This window comes from Phycodurus eques, chromosome 21 (assembly GCF_024500275.1).
Source record: "Phycodurus eques isolate BA_2022a chromosome 21, UOR_Pequ_1.1, whole genome shotgun sequence".
Classification (NCBI taxonomy): domain Eukaryota; kingdom Metazoa; phylum Chordata; class Actinopteri; order Syngnathiformes; family Syngnathidae; genus Phycodurus; species Phycodurus eques.
This window is the reverse complement of record NC_084545.1, coordinates 9,390,042-9,410,869: the sequence shown is the minus strand read 5'-3', so window position 1 is coordinate 9,410,869 and position 20,828 is coordinate 9,390,042. Positions and strand designations below refer to the sequence as shown.

The 20,828-nt window shown below is 39.9% G+C and overlaps 1 protein-coding gene across 1 annotated transcript; it reads right to left on the bottom strand.

The window, feature by feature from the left end:
* Positions 1–3,008: 3,008 nt before the first annotated feature.
* On the bottom strand, positions 3,009–20,804 carry wdr37 (WD repeat domain 37). Its single transcript, XM_061666663.1, is given in 15 exon segments — positions 3,009–5,240; positions 5,313–5,354; positions 5,356–5,428; positions 6,228–6,362; positions 9,044–9,185; positions 9,517–9,751; positions 9,896–9,972; positions 10,106–10,150; positions 10,683–10,754; positions 10,877–11,015; positions 14,597–14,661; positions 15,749–15,844; positions 16,036–16,132; positions 17,937–18,212; positions 20,567–20,804. Coding segments are annotated over 14 exon segments (1,503 nt in total). The 5' UTR covers positions 18,090–18,212; positions 20,567–20,804; the 3' UTR covers positions 3,009–5,108.
* Between the last annotated feature and the right edge of the window lie 24 nt (positions 20,805–20,828).

The window sequence follows — 20,828 nt, the reverse complement described above, 5'->3', positions numbered from 1 at the left end:
TCTTGGGAACGATCACATTTCCAAAATTTACAAATTTTCACATTATAATTCCAAAACTCACAGACATTTGATATATTTACCTCCTCGTTCCAAATTTCTCGATAGATTCAAACCATTCTAATTCTGATCTTCCCCATGCTTCGACAGTTATCTGAAATTCCACAGCATTTCATTTTCAGTGCAGTCTTCAATTCTTCAGTCTTCAATTAATCTAACATGCTCGTTTTTTGGGATGTAGGAGGAAGTTGGAGTGACAGTAAAAAATTAAAAACAAGCACAGGGAGAAAATTATTGTTCCTGATTTAGAAAATGCTCACTAGTTCAGCAATGTAATTTGCTACCCACTCGATGCAGGTCACTGTTAATCTGCGTTATGATTGTGCTGGCTGCACATTGATTGGGGAGACTGACAGACAGCGGCGCGGCTCGGCCTGTAAGTAACATGGAAGCAGTGAGAGTGACATCTGGTAATTCCATGTTGTGGTTATTTGACCTGTGGCCCCCCAGCTCCAAGGAGCAGACACCTTGATTATTGGAGAATATCAAGTCAATATGTGTGAACCTACAAATACATGCACCACATTTACACGAAGAGTTTGAACAGTAGCCATATATGGCTATGCAATAATCCAAAGAGATCCCATACAAAAGAAAAATTCTGCCTTTACAGTGATAACAATCCCCAGTTTTTTAATTGACACTGTCACCGAAGTATTCATTTAACAATATTAATGAGGTTTTAGTTTGTTTGTGCACGTGGTCCTGGTGTTGTGGCGAGTTGATGCATGTAATAAAATAAAACAACAAATGTAATTTTCCCTTATGGTGACAAATAAACTGCCACATCTTAATTCTCCGGACAGTTGGCGGTGAGATCACACACAATATCAAATATTATATACTGTACTACATTTGCCAAAGTGATTCAGTACAAAAACTGTATCAACCTTCATTCAAATATTAGTACTTTGGGTTGACACATAAGTGTATTATTGTGGTTGTAGTTAGCATCACACTGGGAGGTGTCCCTAACATTTGTTAGTAAAGCTTTTGCATTGGATCTCATATAGATTGTGTCCAACGTTGTGGTCTGACTGTAAACAACTATCGTGTAGATCTTTTGAATCAGATTCAACCAGATCTACTGTAGTTTCTGCCCCCACTTCAATTTTTTTTTACAGAAAGCTCATATACTGTACCTTTAAGTGCTTTTCATGTTGCAGTGGTTGTGTAGCAATGGAAGTCTTGTAGCAAACTAACAAGACACCTCCACACATTGCATTTTCATCTCATATAAATTAATAAAGCTTTATTTCTCATCTGTGTGTCAACTGCATTCATCACAGACAGACTGACCCATTAGTTACCAGAAATACATTGAATTATTGTCTAAATGGCAATATTCTACCTATGTGTACATATGTAAAAATCTATCGTATCTGACATGTTGACAAGAGATCCTCAAATGTCTAATGATGATGTACATTTACAGTATATGAAGAACTGCTGCTAAGGTCTTTAAAATGCACTTCAGTGACAAAATAAAAAGTGAATGTTTGTACCGTATATGTGAATAAAACCATGTGAAATTTTATTTCTTTAAAGTTCAGCATAATTACATTCCAATGTGGTTAAACTATATACCTAGTGGTGATTTAAAAAAAAAAAAGCCTTCCATGCTGGCCCTCAGGACACTATGAACAAATATTAAAGAAGGGGCCTGCATCTTCTTGCCGCCCCAAGGGAAATCCACAGGGGAGAAATGGTTATCAGTTTTAGGCTCAGTGTCACTAGCCTCCAAATTAGCCTGCAGGAGGCGAAAGTAGGGAATGGGTGCCCTTCCGCCTTAAGGTTGTGTGCTGTACAGTACACATCATAATTGACAATTGGCTCCAGTGGCTGGTCACAGTCACTCAGTTACAATCTAATGACCAGAGCCACAGAGGCACAACTGAATATCATCTCGGTGTGTACACTGTTGCCTCAACGTGCCTGACGGTCCGTAATTAAGTTTTAATTCAACATGCGGTACTAGTCCGGCACCCTCAATCTCCAATGAAATGGATACTATAATATTAAATAAAGTGAAATGAATAAAATGGAGTACATAACACATTGATCAAATGCATTCAAAGGTTGGTAGTTATGGTTATTGCACCAAATTAGTTTTTAAAAAAATTATATGTGCAGTCACTACAACGTAATTCCTTGGCACCAAGACAGTGGCAAAGTACTACTTTTGTGTAAAAGAAGCTCCTCAATTCACTTCAACATATAGTTCCTTGGCACCAAGATGTGACACGCTGGCACCAAATACTTATTGCTTTGTCCTGAACACAATTTTAAAAAGGAGAGTTTTCAGAAAATAATAGAGGATAGGTTCCAAAAATATGGGCAAATGAGTAAATTTGCAACTGCTAAACCACAAAAATGCAGGGTTTAAAATTATATAATATACTGTACAGTAGTTGGATATTTATTTTTTAACTTTACTACCTTGTTTTTAATGTACATTTTACATAAAAAAGTAATTGTCTTTCATTGTACATTTCACACATACAGCAGCACATTTGCACCAGAATGGATATTAACACCAGTCAGTATATTGTAGTGTCAATGTTTCACTTTTTATACACCGCAATCTACAACCACAATAATAAACATATTGTTAAAATAGTACTTCTGACTGCACACACACACAAAAACCAGTCCAAATACAACTGTAACAATGTATTTTTGTTGTTCTTTAAAAAGTACTCATCAGCAGTGTCGCCGTTCTGCCAATTGGACAAGTTTGGTTATCATTTTATTAAACAGTTGAACTTATGTCGTGTGGAGTAGTGTGATTGTGGAGCCACTGATTGTAGTTAACATAAAAGCAAACAAAAAAATAACAATGCTTCATGCACTCCACACGCATTAACATGAGTCATCAAGCATATTATACCTCTGGATTGAATGATAAGGAATTTTAAAGATGTGAATAAAATGGATTCAGTTAAAAGAGATGACAAAGACCTGAAACTTTTTTATTGGAAAATGTCGAAGAGCACGTACCAGCCACAATAAATTATGCAGCGAAGAACACATAATGAAGTTGGAGGTGAATATGACCTGCAACAATGAAGCGAAGCCAATCCGCTTTTTTAGCCCTGCAATCGGGCACACCATAATTTAATGTATCAGTCCCAAATCACATTTCCTCCAAGTTGGAATTCATACGCAAGCCAAAGACCGGACCTGTCTTTTTTTTCCCGTTAGATTAAATTGACATTGATACCATTGGCCGTGGGATTGAGTTCCTGTGTGAAACAGGAATAAAAATGCTATCTGCACTGTGCAGCAGACCACAATTAGTTCTTTAACAGGCATTTGGAATGTACACTCTGGTAGCTTTCACTAATGTAATGGGAATGCGTTTATGACACCTTTTGTGCCTGGGTCTCGAACTTATTTTCACAGTGGGCCACATCGTCGTTTATAATTGTGAAACTGTAGCCACAAATGTATAAATCGCTCGGTGTGTGTGTGTGTGTATGTGTATATATATATATATATATATATATATATATATATATATATGGGTGTGTGTGTTTATTTGTATTTTTATTTTATTTGTGTGTCACTGATGATAGCTGCGCAACAAAACATGGCTGCTTTCACACGCATCACAAATCGGTTGAACGATTAATATTAAGCATCTAGAGATGGGGGGGGGGGGGGGGGGGGGCATGGCTTCCTTTGGGTTTGTCACAATATTCAGATGAAGATAGTTCTACTTACAAAGGGGAAAGAGGTCACGCAAGGGTGGTTGAGAGCAAATTGTAAACTTCACATTGACATGTAGTGAAACATGACCAGTAACCAACAAGTTGAGTCTGTAACATTACAGTGAAGAAAGATATTTGAGTTGGCAACAAGCTGGTGATGATACAGTATATTTCACTCTGGAATTACAGAACAATTATTTGAACAGAGCAACTCCTGAACCAACAACACTATGTATAATTAAATGAAAAATTATTCTCATGAGTGAGTGGAAAGATGCACTGCCTTGACACATTACTGCTTCAATTACAACACTTTGCATCATTTTACAAAGGCAGAATAAAGAAAATCTTGAGAAGAAATAGTCCCTCTGTAAACATGGAACAAGGCAACTTACGTTTGAACTGTTGACATGAGTGTCAGGAAAAAGCACTGTGGACAATCATTTTTGGAACTGTGTAGTTGTTAATTTAAAACTTTAAGGAAGCAAAGAGCTCTGATTTACTGTATCATGAGGCACTACTCCACCGAGACTAGAAGGATAAAAACGATCATATCTTCTTTAAGGTCCTTCCAAACAAAAGGCATGTAAGACAGTAACTTGCAATAATGTGATGGAGGTCACTTAAGACTACAACACAATACATACACTTCTTCTATATATCACACTATTCAAATTGTTTCCAAAATGTAATAGAAACGGCTGGATTTCTCTTCATGCAACCATTCAGCAGTAACTTAACAGCAGTGATGTGAATACACAATAAACATACACTACTCACAAAAAGTTAGGGATATTGGGCTTTGGGGTGAAATTTCATGATCAACCTAAAATGCACTATAACCTTTACAGGTGTGCTTAATTTGGCCTTACCCAAAACTTTAAAGGCACGTCCAAATGGTCAATGTTTCAGTATTTTTTTTTTTTTGCACAACAGGGTGTTTTCAAACAGAGCTAAACGGCAAAATTGAATGAGGCTGAGTTGAGTTCACCTGAACAGGTTATAGCACAACATAGGTTCATCCTGAAATTTCACCCCAATTTTGTTTTTCTCCAATGTTATTATAATGGGTGTCAATTATCAGCAAATCTTCCCCCGTGAATAGCGGGGGTCCACTGTACCCCTACATTTTTGTGTGCCGTGTAAGTGATATCAACAGAGAAAAAGTGCACAATCAGTCCGTGCAAATGGAGCCGACAGGTCAAAACACAGATGTGCCTTCAGCTGCATCCTCACGCCTTTAAGACCACTTACTACGAGAGATGGCTTACTTTACTTCTAAGCACGTGTGAGACGGCAGACTACGTGGAGGGATTTGTGTTAGCGTCTCATCAGACTTCATTTCTCCTGCAGCAAGGCAGGGATGTTGATGTTCCAGCCGATGGCCTGCCGGTCGAAGCCGCAGGTGAACAGGTTGCATGTTTGGTTCTCCTCGTTCCACGCCGTGCAACACACCATGCGCCTATGGCCCTGCATTGACACACATTTGTTGTTTTTATTCTAATGATGCTCACTGATCTAAAGTGTTCTTTCCCTCCTTACCATTCTGTTGCTGCGAGGCAGTCGGGCCAACCTCACTCCGCTTCATGTCAAACAGTCGCACTTGTCGATTGTCGTGCGGCAGAGCAATGATCCTCTGGTTGGCAGAGACGCTTATCCTGCAAAATTGTAGTTAACGCTCGGTGAGTGTTCCTTTTTATATATGGGAGCAGAGATACAACTTGTCTGACCAAGCCCTTTTGCACAGAGCAAAATTTTCCCAGTAACTGAGCCCCCCCCCCCGAGAAAGGTTTGCAATTGCCTGTAGAGGCCACCGGTTGGTGCTAAAGCCTTATGTCTAAATCAAACTCCTCAACTCACTGCATCATTCTTTCTTGACACCAACATGCTGCTAAAGCAAGTGTTTGTTGCTTTGACCAAAGTACAAAAACAACAAATGCGATTTGTTCAGAAAATAACAGATGGGTTTGAAAAATAAATAAAAAATCTAATTCTGCAAATGAGCAAATTCACCAAAGGCAAATTGAAAAAAACTGGACCTGTATTTCACATCCCCTCAAAAGGTAATTCACAAACTGGTAATGATTTATGACGATTGTTACAATTAAATTGTACTTCAAGCAATTATTACATCTTAACATTATTTACCATTTTAAAAATGGAAAGGTGCTTGAAAAACTTTTTCTTCATCTGTTCTGGTGTTAAACTTCAAGTTGTTTTAGTTCAGCTTTCTATTTTTTTGTACAGATTTGCATTTAGTTAATCCTCCTGTTTACACAGCTTGTCAAGTATGCAAGCAGCGGTCATTTGGATTTACTTCCAAACATCCGAATGGATTATTAATGTGAGCGAATAATAACGTGGCTACAATTCTTAGGGGAAACATTGTTTGGAAAAGCTGCAACAACGAACACCGAGAACAACAAACACTTTGGACTCTAGCCTGAATTCACCGACCTGTTGACAGCAGAGTCCATGCGGATGGTTGCTATTGGTGACCTCATGTTCTTCAGATCCCACACCTTAACTGTGCGATCATCACTCCCTGACACCACGTTGTCACCCACGGTAAACACTGCTGATGTCACCGTGCTACAGAAGAAAAATAATAATAATAACACAGACACACACACACATACAAGGAGACAAAAAGACAAACTGCTGTTACATGATTCATTTCGTGTTTTTCAAAACTCAATATTTAAGCGCGTCACCATTTTGAAAAGCAATGTACTTTGGGAGAAAGGTTTTTTTTTTTTTTAACTCGTGCACATAAAATAAGACATGGATCAGGGTCAACACCAGAACCAAAGAAGGTATTGAGTGAAAAAGCGAGCCTTGATTCATCTTATTTTTTCAAGGGGGACATTTTATGGAAAATAGCATTTTTAAATGTTTGTTCTCATATACAAATAGTTTGTTTTCTGGAGTGCCTGCCCACCCATCAAATGTGAAATTATACAACCAAGTAATTCTTATGTTATCTGCCTTTTTCTGACAGCTTTCATCATACCATGACGACCGCGGTTGGCATTTAAATAGCAGCAGGATATGACATATTTTTGGCATTCAGCATTTTGAGTATGTGCCATACCAAACTACTAAAATGGCAGTGCAATGGTGCGAACACAACATGGTTCATCACCAAAAGAACATACATGCTTATAATTTTAGATTCCTTGAAAGATTTAGATTAGTGCTGTTTCACGCATGTGATCGCACACACACACACACACATACACACACACACACACACACAAGCACAAACACACAGCTAATTTTTGCTGCATGTTTAATTCAAACTGACGTGAAATTTCGGGCTAATTAGCAGGGACTAAAGTCCTATAAGTGAGGCAGATGCTCACAGGAATGGCTGTATCTTAGTCGGCGCCCTATGACTTTGCGGTGTCTAAACCAACTGGGAACAGGTTAGGTGGGGAGGGAGAAAGTTCTAGGAGGTTTGCTTGGTGGGGGGAGTGAGGGGAGCGTTGTCAGACAAGGTAATTTATTAAAAGGTTGATTAAGGTTAAAGCGTTTTTAGAGAGGGTGTGTGAGGAGGGGGGGGGGGGAAGTGTTCAGTGCTACTTAATGGCTTCTTTGCTGTGTCACTGACAGCTAAGGTCACGAATAATTTTTGATAGGATACTAGGGAGAAGAAAGAGAAAACGTCTGCAACAAAGGGAAGGAAACACGTGTTGGAGAGCTTGTGAACACTAAAATGCAAATGTGATGTATGTACAGGAATGTGCAACATTTGTTCAAATATAGTTAAATGTTGACACATAATTTTAATTTACTTCATTAGCTATTCTCTTGCTATTTTTATTCATTACATCCTTACTTTATGGTCATGATTTTGAGGTTGAGGAATCAAAGCTTGATCAGGTAGCAACATTAAGCCACTATTTATGGAAGTACACAGCAATGATGAAAAAGCTAACAGACAACACACACACTTTAATAAGCATTTCAATCATCAGCATGATGTATCCTAAAGCTGTTGGTATCACAAGAGACAAATGTGACACGACATTGCATTTGTGGCGCAAGTCCACCGACTCCTCTCTTTGCTGCTGGCTGTTTTGTTAGCTGACACGCAGTTGTCATTAGGTTGCAATTATGGCCGGGCGGTGGGACGCAGGGTGCACGCTGCACTTTTAGCTGCTGTGGATTGTTGTCAGTAAGCATTAGCGCTAATTGCCAGAGAGGACAGAAGAAATGTGAGCCAGTGTTCCCTAAAGCAGGAAACATTCTCACATTTCTCAGTGTGCCACATTGAAGAAATGGCAGCTTTCTTTTTGTCACAGCAAACTGCTCACTAATTAGTTACATAGTTAAGTTGGTATTGATAAGAAGATTGATGGAAGAAAGGTAATGGATCCGTCTTCTACACAAAGGCGCTCAGTCGTAAGACCGCATAACCATGCGCGTCAAAATTAAAACTGACAACGGACAACACGAGAAACTATGTAATAAAACATTGGGATATAATCACTAATGATTATAAAATGGAAACATAATTGTGTGGAATCAGATTAAACAGAATGTTTGTCTATTGCCGTGACTTAGCTGAAGATCAGATCACATTTTATGACCGATTTATTCAGAAATCAACGCCATTACAAAGGATTCACATACTTTTTCTTACAACTGTAAATTGCTGCTCTGGTCAGTCGTGCTTAATTCAGTGATTTTTGTCCAAGTTTGAGGAATCACTACAATTGTTTAAAAGTCAAGCAACTTTGCAAGGAATTCAGCATCGGGGAGGATCTTCAAGTCAGTCTATTAACATTTAAAGGGACTGAGATAAGGAGCGATGTTAAAGTTTTTTTTTTTTAATCACATGTTGGCAATTTGTTATGGGAAAGAAAGCTGCTACCAATGATCAAATGTCCCCAAAGACATCTACAGAGGCACACGCCTTTGAAAGAGCAACAGCTTTGCTGCAGAGCTAAAATGAGTGACAGCAATTGAGTGCTCACAGTGGAAAAAGTACACAGAGGGGGGGGATTAATGGGGAGGCAGACAGATAAATACTGTACTACAAGACACAGCGAGATGCTGCGAGATGCTGAGCGGTGTGGGGTTGGGGGGGGGGGGGGGGGTGAACTTAGTAATGAATGAGATGCAAGTGGAGGATTTGGCTTAGCAAATTTGTGTGTGAGGGAGTCCAGACGCCAGAGAGAGAACAGAGCACCACTTTGTGGCCCATCGAAATACTGCAGAGAGTAGTTTTTCAAGAACAAATTTGACTGTGCGGGTGTGAGACTGACTCTGTGTGTCCCTGGAAGACATTGACGGAGTGGATGGATGGATCTCTGAAGTCCCACAATCTGAAGGTGGTGTCCCTGGATGAGGTGACCACCAACCGCTGGGTGGGGTGGGTGCAACAGTGGGTCAACTCCTGGTCGTGGCCTGCACACAGAAAGAACTCTGCCTTTACCTGAGATTACGGGTATCATTAAATAACACTAAGAGTACGTACATAATATATACATTTCGGTTACCCTAATATTACAAAGGCTCCTTAGTATGATGCAGTGCAGTTCTATACCACCACAAAAGTAAGACGACACAAATAAACTTACTGTTAGCACCTTTGCAACTGTCATTTAAACAAAGCATATATTTTGAGACAGCTCATGTATTGGGTATCATTAGATTCGTAGCTGTACATAATGAAGTACCCAGAAAAGGTAGGAAATGCTTATATAACATTCAAACCCAGTGTTATTTGTTCACTTACCGGTGAGAGTGTGCACGAGTTCAGATGTCTCCACCTCATAAAGGTTGGCGGCACGGTCCCAAGAAGCTGTCACCACTTGTCGGCCGCCCACAAGCCAATCAGCTGAGATAACGACACCCTGGTGACTTTTCAGGGTGGCCGTAGCAACCCGGACAGTGGGCACCTCGCAAGGGCCTTCACCGTCAACCTCGCCTTCTTCTCTATCTGAAGAATCCTGGTCATCGTCACACGGCGCCTGAAATTGCACAAAATATTCTGTCACTGTACAGAGTCGCCTGCAGTTGTAAAGATGACAAAGTCAATCAGGAATGTCAAACTATTTCCAGCGCATTCCAGCGCTATTCAACTCCTTCAAATTGAGCGGAATAAAGTGACTCACACTGACATCTGGTGGTGGCTGGGGGGCCGGTAGTTGCACCATGTAGCGCCAGATGTGAGCCGTCTGGTCCCCGGAGGCTGGGGGTGACACAAGGACACGTGAACAAACACACAGATCGAGATTAAATGCTCGATAGGAGAGAATCAGGAAAGCACACTCAAAAAGCGATGAGGCAAAATAACATATTGACGCAAATATTCAAGTTCTTACCTGTGAGGGCCATCTGCTCTGTGGGGTGGAACTTGATAGAGTTGACTGTGGGAGAGATCAATACAAATGATTCATAGAAACAAAAATACTTTTGAAATACTTCCAATGAAAGAATGTCGGTGTGAATTAATGATTTTAAACAATGATCCTTTATTTGGAGAAAAACAAAAGTATTGTTACTTTGGAATAATATGAATCGAGCAAAAAGGAGTCTTCAAAAAATGACGCGAGTAAAAGTAAATACTAAAACTAAAACACTGAGTATCTGGTGAACAACTCAATGTAATGAAGTAAAAGTAAAAAGTATGTTGCGTTAAAGTACTCTATTCAAACCTTTCTTGAGTAAATGTAACAGAGTAAATGACGGGCGTTCGTACCCCTTTGTCCCCTGCAAAGTCGCCATTTTCTTTGGAATTTAAAAATGGTGTTTTGCCGCCATCTTGTGGCATCTATAGGCAATTCTAAACCTTCCTGGTGGGGGTGTCAATCCTCACAAGATTTTTACTATTCGTGGCAGGGCTCAGTCTCTATCCTCCGCGAATAGTGGGGCAACACTGCAAATAGAAGCTCTGATTACCTGATCCTGCATGGCCGCCATACTTTAGCAGACATTTACCAGTCTCTATACTCCAAAGCAGGGCTGAGTGGTCTGTGAAGAAAGCAGGTATCAGCAGTTGTGAACAATTTTTGTCCAATCAAGCCCAATGATGAGACACAAGGGGGAGATAAGAACAAGTGGTTTGGTGGGCTGCACATTGCAAAGTGATGTACCTGCTGATGCGGTCCCCAGGACCACTGGCTGAGTTCTGGTTACACTGAGGTCCCAAATTCCGTCTCGGTGGCCAACATACTCCTTCTGCAGATGGCATAGAGCTCTGGACCCTGTAGTGACTTTGAAGCTGGACACAATCTAAACGAGAACAATTGAATTAATAGCTGTTAAAGAGAAAAGAAACTGGGCTAGAACTGGTGCTGAATATTTTCTAGGTCAGTTTAATATGCAAAAACAAAACAAGAAAAAAAATAACATGATGCAATTATGATCAACGCAAGGGCCAGTGTGGCCTGTTTGATCTCTGTCCTGTATCATAAAGTTGAAACAGTGATTTAAAGCAAGCATATTTGACTCATTTCAGATCTCCATCGCTAGTTCTGAGCATTTATTAAAAAAAACGTCATTTGTTTTAAATGATGATAGCAACTGTTGGTGACCAGTTATAACGTGCTATTTTGGATTTAAAGAAATTCTAACGCCATTTCTTTGTAAAAGAATGTTACCAGTATTCCAGGGTTGTTTATTATATTTGTCAGTGAAGCTAAGTAGCCGAAAGATCTTAAGCTTGCTTTTTTTTTTTTTAATACAAGCCTCTAGCAGTGTTGTTGCATTTTCTATTATATCATGAGCCTATTTCTGCGCAAGTGACGACTCTGCATTAGGAGTCGGCAGGGAAACTGAGCCACAATAGATGGCGCTGTTTTTCTTTCTTTCCGTATATCAAATTGAATAGGGAGAGCAGACATTTAATTGTTCAATCTTATCATCCTAATAGGATTGTTTGATCAGTAACTTTTTGGTGCGTGTCATGAGGCAGCAACTAATGGGATGCTGACGACTCTACCATACAATACACGGTGTAAATACATTGCTGCGTCTCTTCTATTTCGTGGGCCCATCAATTTGAATCATATAAAAACACAACAGTAAAAGTCAGATTCAGTGAAAGTATAATAAAGACAACTATATGTAGTATTTAGAAACTCAAGTGAAACGAAGAGGGATGAGCATGGAAGCATCAGCCTGGTGCCAGAGGTGCGGAACTGGAGTCACATGACTTGACACGGGTCACTAGAGGTTTACCTCAACCCTCCAACAAGCAAGTCACAGCCTGTGCCACACATACTGCTACAAGACGACGACTGACCGGAGCAAAGAGCATCCATCTTTGGGAGTGATTAGATGCTGCAGCAAAGCATCTGGTTCACTTGTGTCCTGACTGTGTTAATGTAATGCTCTCATTCTGTCAGGTGTGGTTAGGATCACAATGGAACCTTATTTCTCTCCAGCGATTAGAACACTATCAGTGGCGAGCGATGGGACAAACAGCCCATTTCATTCAAGGTCAACTCGCTTCCATACTGAAGCCACGGTTCAGATATGCTTTAGTCAGCTTGCAATCGTAACAACTACTGTGTAGTACTATTATTATTGTTACACTGCAAAAACCCGAAATCTTAGCAAGGATATTTGTCAATTACACTTAAAAAAATGGCAGGGGAGTATTCTTTTTCCTTATCACAATGACAAATTTCTCTACTCGTTTCAAGTAAAAGTTGGCCTCAAATAAGTACAAATAGTCGAAAAACAAGTGACGTTTTAGGTGATGAGTCCTATTTTAAGTGTGATGAGTCTTATTTCAAGTGTAATCAGATTAGTGTTGATTAGAAACAAGACAAATGCTGTTGGTAAGATTTAGGATTTTTGCAGTGTTTATAGAGCAGCAACAAAGCTGATCTTTCACATATTTATAAAAAGAGACAGAATGCAGTAATATGTTCTATAGCACAGGGATATTTTGCTCTTTACAACAATATTACCCTTTCCAAATGTTGGGCTCCGACTGAATAAGGTATTGAATAGTCAAGACTGTCAATCTTGGTGACATTGTAAAATAAATCTAAGTAAGTATTCACACTCTCCATTGTCAGCTGAGAGGAAAGATTATGAAGCAGCTATATCTGTCAAGAGGTTAATGTAGGAGTCTTCCCCTGATCCCCTATGTTCTCTTTTCTCATTTCAGTGGTGGGTTATGTTCCCCTCAGTCTTTGTCTAGCTCAGGCAAGCTCAACATAGTTTCTCTACTTTGAGAAAGTCAACATCTTACAGATAGTGGGGTGGGAAATAAAAGCATGGGTAGCATAAGGTCACGTCGTGCATTTTAGGATAACGTTTTACTGGAAGAGTATAATCTTAATGGCCTACTTCAATAATAGTGAAGCAGAGTAAGTGATGCATCGGAAAGTCAAATAAAATGGAAGAAACTGTCGCCATACTTCCTAAAACAGGTGGCCTCTGCTCTAAAGGATACCGACCCCGAATTCATCTCCAACTAAATCACCCTCATATTCATATTACCCCACAAAAAAAATAAAAGAAAATAGACAGTGGCACTAGGTGCTTGTAATATATGTTTGCTATGACTGAAACTACGCATCTTTAGGGCAACACACACACCACCTGCAGAGCCAACAAGGCATCTGTACAGCTTTGTGTGGTGGAGATTAAAGAAGAAGTGCTGGTATAGCAGTACTGTATTCATGTTCAGATTTTTAGGTACGGAATGGTATGGAGACAGACCAGATGGGATGAGTTCCCACACGGAACAAATTAATTTAGGGAAAGGACGTGAAACTCACGCTTTGACAACACACTACTCTCTAAACAAATACAGCGCACCTCAGCCTCTGTCTAGTGGACATCGTGGCTCGCGATATGCTTTTGGCAGTACATAAAACTCGCTAACACATTTGAAACGACATCAACCAAATATGAATAGCAATGCAGCAGGAACAAATAAACTCGGGCAAATTCCAGCACAATTTTAACAGCCTCTCCCGGGCTCTTTAGATCAAGCCAAACCAAAACAATAATGCCTTTTTAATGTTTTTATTGCATAATAATACAGACTGATCAAACTGTTACTGTTGCACTTTGCCTACATCGTTTATTTCCTAAAAGACTAACTATTGATATTGATTCCATTTTAAGATGTTAGATTATTACTCATATTATTATTAACATGTTTATTTTATTTTATTGTGCAGTTTACAATATTTGATTTGAGAATCAGTTATTTATTGGCGCATTTACTGCAAGCAGTTTGCAGGTTTTTTTGTTTTGTTTTGTTTCATTTTACAAAGTTTTGCATTTTGTTCCCTTAACGCACCAAACCGCAACCTTAAAGGTACATACCAAACTGTCATTTTTCACCCTAATAGATTCCTGGTGCTCGCTACAGTTGAGTAAAAGTGTTCCCAGCCACTACATGAGGAAATGTTGCTAAAAATAAGTTGGGAGACGAGATGCAGAGTCAAGGTCAGACTGCAGTTTAAAAAGAGAATCAGAGCATGTGATTAACAGTATACACGGAACATTACCCATGATTCTCCTTCTCGTAACTCTCAAGTGGCCACACTGAAATTGCTTGGGCCACCTATTTTGCCACTGAACGTGTACAATTGTTATATATAGCAGAGAAATTACAAAGGAAGAAGTCAAGGGAGGTGTGACTATCTAAAAGCAGTCAACTCTGTAAATGAATTACACTTAAATACATGACAGGACATTACCTTAGACGATAGGACAAGGTGAGCCTTCTTGTCCTCACTTAGAAACAAAGCCCCATTTGATAGTGACATCATTTTCCAAATATTTACACAGGTACCACATATATCAACTGTATAAAAAAGGCAAACATAACAAGAGTCCAATACCTTACTAGTAGAGGCTTTGTAGGTCGTCTTCAGCTTCTGTGAAAGTTGGCTGGTGCTGTGGCTGGCTGTGGGACAAAGACAAAGTGAACATTACAAATGGAAACAAACTCACAGCTGTTTTAAAAAGGTAGTTGGTTTCAGTGCTGCAGTAGTGACCCAGATACAGGTCAAGTCACCATTGCAAACGTTTACTTTGTGGTAGCAGTAAGTAGTTGTCAATGACCTTTGAACACTTTTGCGCTGAATTTACGTATCTTACGCACATGGCACCTGAGATCATGAGTTAAGTCAGTGTGTACCGTTTATCAGCATATTTATGGCGCACCCCTGACCAGTGGTCACAAAATGTATGAAGCAAATACATACTTTGTTGATATAAGCGGACGATGAGGCGCCAGGTATTAAATTTGCCTCATATGAAGGCACCAGCCAACAAGTAGGAAGTCTCGAAACAGAACCTGAACATTATGAAGTGAACAGTGAAAAGTGATGAAGTTGGAAAAACAAAAATGTCGGAATATCATTTATGGACTTTTATGTTTACTGTGACAGTTTACAAGAGGGATGGGCTCAGTTTCATATTTGCACACAGAGACACACTGGTCTGTAGGGGAAATGATTGGTTGACATGCATGTCCAAATATCACATATAATCACTGCCTATTAAAAATTAACATCGCACAATGTTTATTATTATGATTGAAGTTTGCAATTGTGTAGAAATGCACTGCACCAGACTTTTCTCACACTTCGTTTACCTCGTGTAGCTACTTGGGGGTCAACATAGCTTAATTAATGGCACAGCTCTTGTACTGAATGTCATTCATTTGTGCAGTTGGACCAACTGAAATGTCTGCTGAGTGTAGATAATTCAGTGTTGTTACAGGAACCATAAGGGTTCCTGAATTCTGTACTTCTGCGGTATCTTTGTTGTTTTGTTACTCTTACCTAGTTTGCAGAGTCGCTCGTGACGCGTTTAAAATCTACTGTTCTCACAATAGAACCTTCTGATCGAATTACTGGCAAATGTGTTTTCTGAACCTAAACCTGGCATTTCAAAATCTTTCAGTGAAGCCACATAATCTGCATTAGGGAGACCAGACGAGCATAACAATAACAATACTCCAACAAATCCCACAGGAAATACTAGACCTTTTGTTTTCAGGGCTCCCTTGGAGGAATCTCCTCCCTCAAGATTCTGTCCGTCGCCAGTCAGACGTTCATTCAGGGAATCAATTTCCCGTCGTACTGTAATGTTAGCACAGAGACAAGGCTTTAATCGACAAACATTGTCTACATTCTGCTTTAGTCAATCAATACCTAAAGATCAACAAAGTACTTGTATGCTCCCAAAACATAGGTTGACAAAAAAGTTTTTGAATTATTGCACTTGAAAGACCAGACCATGAAAAGTGCTCTGGACAAAATGAGGTACTCACGTTCAAGGTTTTCGATGTAGAGATTTTCAAACTCTCGTTCAATCTGGCCAAATAGGTCGAGAAGATTGTTACGTAGAGTGGGGGGCATCTTGGAGTCCTACAACGATACACAAAATTGTTGTATTTTAATCTTAAACCGATGGAATATTTTTAACACTCACCTTGCTTAATCGCATAAATTACAACAGTAGCTAGTTGACGGCGTCAATCAAAACTGAGCATTATTATTTTGTAAAAAAAAAAAAATTTTATACAGTTGATATACTTGATCTCAGTAGACAGCCCTTGCAGATATACTGTACCTAATGTTATGGCAGGTGAGTGTATAACCTCTAAACAAGTAACTCAATACAGAGAAAATAGCCAGTTAACCTACCTCCATCGTAAGTGCTAGGAAGTACCCAGTTACCAGGTCATCACCAAGTCTACACGCGCCCAACACGCAAAGAGAAGTAAAAGCTAGCATGACAGCAAAGGTCTGCATTTGACAGCTCCATTTGAGCTGAGCCTTATTTCCTTTCCGTGACCAACTGTTAAGAGGACCAGGAAAGCAAACAGGCAACTGTCACTCTTTCTTCTGGCACAACTTCAAAAGCAACAGTTTATCACAATGCCGTTAGTCTCCTGACCTTTATGTCAGCACCACACGCTGCTGAAAAAAAAAGATCAATTAGGAAACAACAAGCAGCTATTGTGTATACAAAACTGCTTAGTTGTGCCTCTAAAACCTCCATCATATTCAGGCTAATGATGGGAAAGTGCATTCTGCATATTTGTTGTCAGTGTTAAAGCTAAGTAGATAGATGAGGCGACAAGCGGAGTAGGTGCTGGACATTAATTGACCCAGCAGGTCGAGAGACAAGAAAAAAAAACTCGATGAGACGACGGGTCGGTGCAAGTTGCAGGCTCTTGTTTGAGTGCCTGATTAAGCCAACCAGAATAAAGTGACGGCTAAAGAACTTGCAACATTGGTCACATCAATTGATAAGAATTACATTATTTAGTATTGAATATGTTCGGCGATAATGCTGCAAGAATGTTTTGCAAATGTTTATAAGGATGTAGCTCTCTCCACGGCTGATATCTTCTTGTTCTCCAGTAAGCTACTTGAGGCTGAATAAACAGCAAATATGCTGGTTGAAGCGCAATAGTGCATTCCATTTGTCTCAAATAATCCCACACGAGCAACAGAAGTCTTAACATTGTTCGACTAATAGTCCCATGTTCAATACCAAAAACCATTATAAAAGCTTGTCACTAAACCAAACAACACTGTAGTAGACACATGAAAAAAGATTTCACACAACCTTTCCTCACCTACAGATGATGGGAAAACATCGACACGAGTGGGCGCTAACATTAACAACCAGGATCTACGTGATCAAACACAGAAGGTGTTCTCATCTCAATGAGTAAATACCTAGCCATCTAACATTTATGATCTTCCCTTTCTAGAAGCAATAAATGAAGGTTAGGTTCTACTCAAGTAACCATTGGAGATGAATTACTAACCTGAATCATGGTCCAAAACTGCTTCGGTTTTGAAAAGAAAAACAACTACTAAACTTCAGGTCATTAGGACTTTAAAGGGTTAAACTCTAGAGGACAACAGTTATGTTAAATGTGAATAGGGTCATTTAACATTCTGGAACAGCATGGAAATAGCAGATTTGCAACAGCAGTAAAAAAAAAAAAAAGAAAGAGCAATGCTGCCCAACCGGCCGGTTATTGTACTTTCTTGACAGGCAAAACGCACATAATGACCAAATGACATGTAGCAGTGCAAGATGTGAATTTCTGGTCAATGTTTTAGCCCAGACTCCTGTGTATGTTGAGAAAAAGCATTCATGGCTTGAAAAGCTACATGTTTACATGGAGCGCTAGGTAGGTAGCGCTCTTACCTGTCCCTCCAGCATGTCTCCTCTGTGGATGCCAGGTGGCCTCTCCTCCGTACTGTTCGTGCGCCGAATAGACAGGCTGTGAGCCTTGCGCTTTTGTTTGGGGTGACGAGCAGCTGAGGCAGAGCTGCCGCTGCTCCCACCCTCAACGGGCATCCCGCCTACTTTGCTGGACGGCCCTGCCCACTGCTTACTTCCTACCTGAAGAGCGGACAAATGAAACCTGACAGGGCTGGATGGTTGATGGATGGGCGGCGCTGGTCAGTTCGCACCATCTGCCTGTGGGTCAAAAGGATGTTCAGGTTCACAACAATCGCAGGGATATGAACTGACAAAGACAAATTAATCAAAGTATAACTAAATATGAATTGTGAATATTTTTGTACTATATATTATATATTGTAGCTCTTTTCATATTAGGTCGCCCCGAAAGTCACATACACTTTCTTTTATCTATTTAATTTCAGGTATCATTCAGACAGATGTGAGGCCGTTTACATTTGCCGTTTTTGTAAGCATATCATTCATTCCCGCACCCATGGCTCGCCAACTGACATTGGAGCCGTGTTGCAAAATTGAAAAAAATTAATTGGCTGTCCTCAACTGCAGAGAAGCTTTCTGGCCATCACCCTGCTCCGACGCGTAGTACAATTTCCACTATCCAAGTTTATCGAAACAGGATCTGTTCGTGATAAACCACGCAGGAGAAGGCCTGCTACTACCACCGCTGAGCAAAACTTGGAACTCTTAGAGCAGGCATTCGTGCAAAGTCTATCCAGAGGGATGCACTCACAGTGGGCATGAGCAAAAGCTCGATTTAGAAGATTCTTCAGAAAGCAATAAAGCTTTCACCGTAGCGACTTCAGGTTGTTCAAAGGTTTAAAGCTCGGTGAAGTTGTCAATGCGGTGGGGTTGTGGGGGGTGCACCTGTGTTTGGTGATGTGTGTGTGTGAGCCGCACAGTAATTGACAGGTATAATTCAGCGACTTGGTAATGAAGTGCGTCCTCCACATGGGAAAACAGAATGCATGCTATCTTTGAAAGGGCTTACATCACAGTTTGCAATTCCTTTTTTAGAGTCTGTGCGCTAAGTGCATCCACGCCTAGTTTCATCTCTAATCATCACTGTAACTACATTCGTACCACGCCATTGTTCCATCATTATATGGGACAGGGGTGAGGGCTGGCTCACTTCCATGCATTGCAAAATGGGCTAACCTCAGCGAGGTAAAAAAAATAAGGTGTGTAACGTGCACTTTTATTCTCAAGCCTTGTGGCATTTTGACAAAACACATCACAGACCTGTTGTTAAAACACCTGGAAATGGGAACCATTTTAAACTGAGGAAAATTTAACAATATGTCTCCTTTAATTTAAAAAAAAAAAAAAAAAGTGTCACTTAAGGAGCCTGTGATGGAAACTAAGGCATATTGACAACAATATGTTTAATATTGTGGTTCTAGCGGCTTATGTAGGTATCATTAAATATCACATGCATAAAGGAAGTTTTATAAATGTAACTAAATCTAAATTTTGTAACTTTGTAAAGGCAGATAGCGGGATTTGGAGTTTATTAGATTACTGTTTTTTTACACAAAGTACCATTTATCCATCCATTTTCTGTACCGTTTATCCGCAATAGGGTTCGCGGCCGTGCTGGAGCCTATCCTAGCTGACTGCGGGCAAGAAGCTGGCTACACCCTGAACTGGTCGCCAGGGCACATCTAAACAAACAACCATTCGCACTCAATTTAGAGTTCTCTCAATTAACCTACCATGCATGTTTTTGGAACGTGAGAGGAAACCAAAGTACCGAAACCCACGCAAGTACGGGGAGTGCAAACTCCACACAGGCGAGGCCAGATTTGAACCCCGGTCCTCAGAACTGTGAGGCAGGTGTGCAAACCAGTCGTCCACCGTGCCGCCTACACAAAGTACCACCTAACAAAATACTTAGCTCTCAAAGTACCATCATAGTAACCAACACTTAAAAAGTAGCAGAATAGGCCTGACTGGCCTTATAAATAATATTTTTTTTAAAAAGACTCCTTAAAACTGTATTTAATACGACCATAAGCCGCTGTAAAATTAAACAGTTTGAACATTATTACTTCACTTAAATATAGAAAAATCCTAACGTGTTCTTCAATAATGATTAAATTACAATGCAATGTGCATAAAGGTTACATAAAAAAATTGTACCAAAATAAATGTTGAAATAAATAAATACTTCCTAAAGATTCTTTTAAATGAATTGGATTGGTTAATTAAATGCAACTGAACTGTACTTAGGCAGTGAGTATTTGGCGCATCACGAGAGGGAACAGTACCACACTTTGAGACCCACTGCATTAGTAATACTCTTGACATTTTACAAAATGACATCCATTCAGAAGAATACTAGACAAACAGTATTTAATGTGAGTGGCCGAAAAGAACAACATGTTCAGAAGCGCCTTACGCCTACGTAGACAGTGATAAGGTCAATATAATAACAACAATACCTCGCTATAATAACACAAACACCTGATCCAAAAGTAATTTATCACATTGACAAATCAATGAAACAATCGACAGATATGAAAGTTTTGACGTTTTGTTAGCCGAATACACCGCAAAGGACAAAGACTCACCGCTGTCCCGGTCCACCTAAAACAGCGCACACACACTTTTTAATGTCATTGGCTGCATTTCACAAGCTCGCTGGTTCTCGTCGTCACTGCGGCGTTTAACGTCATTCAGTACACACTCATCCCGTATGATATTCCGTACATTATCCAAGTACCAAAAAAAAAACACGTGCTACCCACTGATGTGGCAGTGGTTGTAAGATCCAATGCAAACGGTCAGAAAATTCTTTCCATTTTTTTTTGACACATCACGTACTTGCGAATG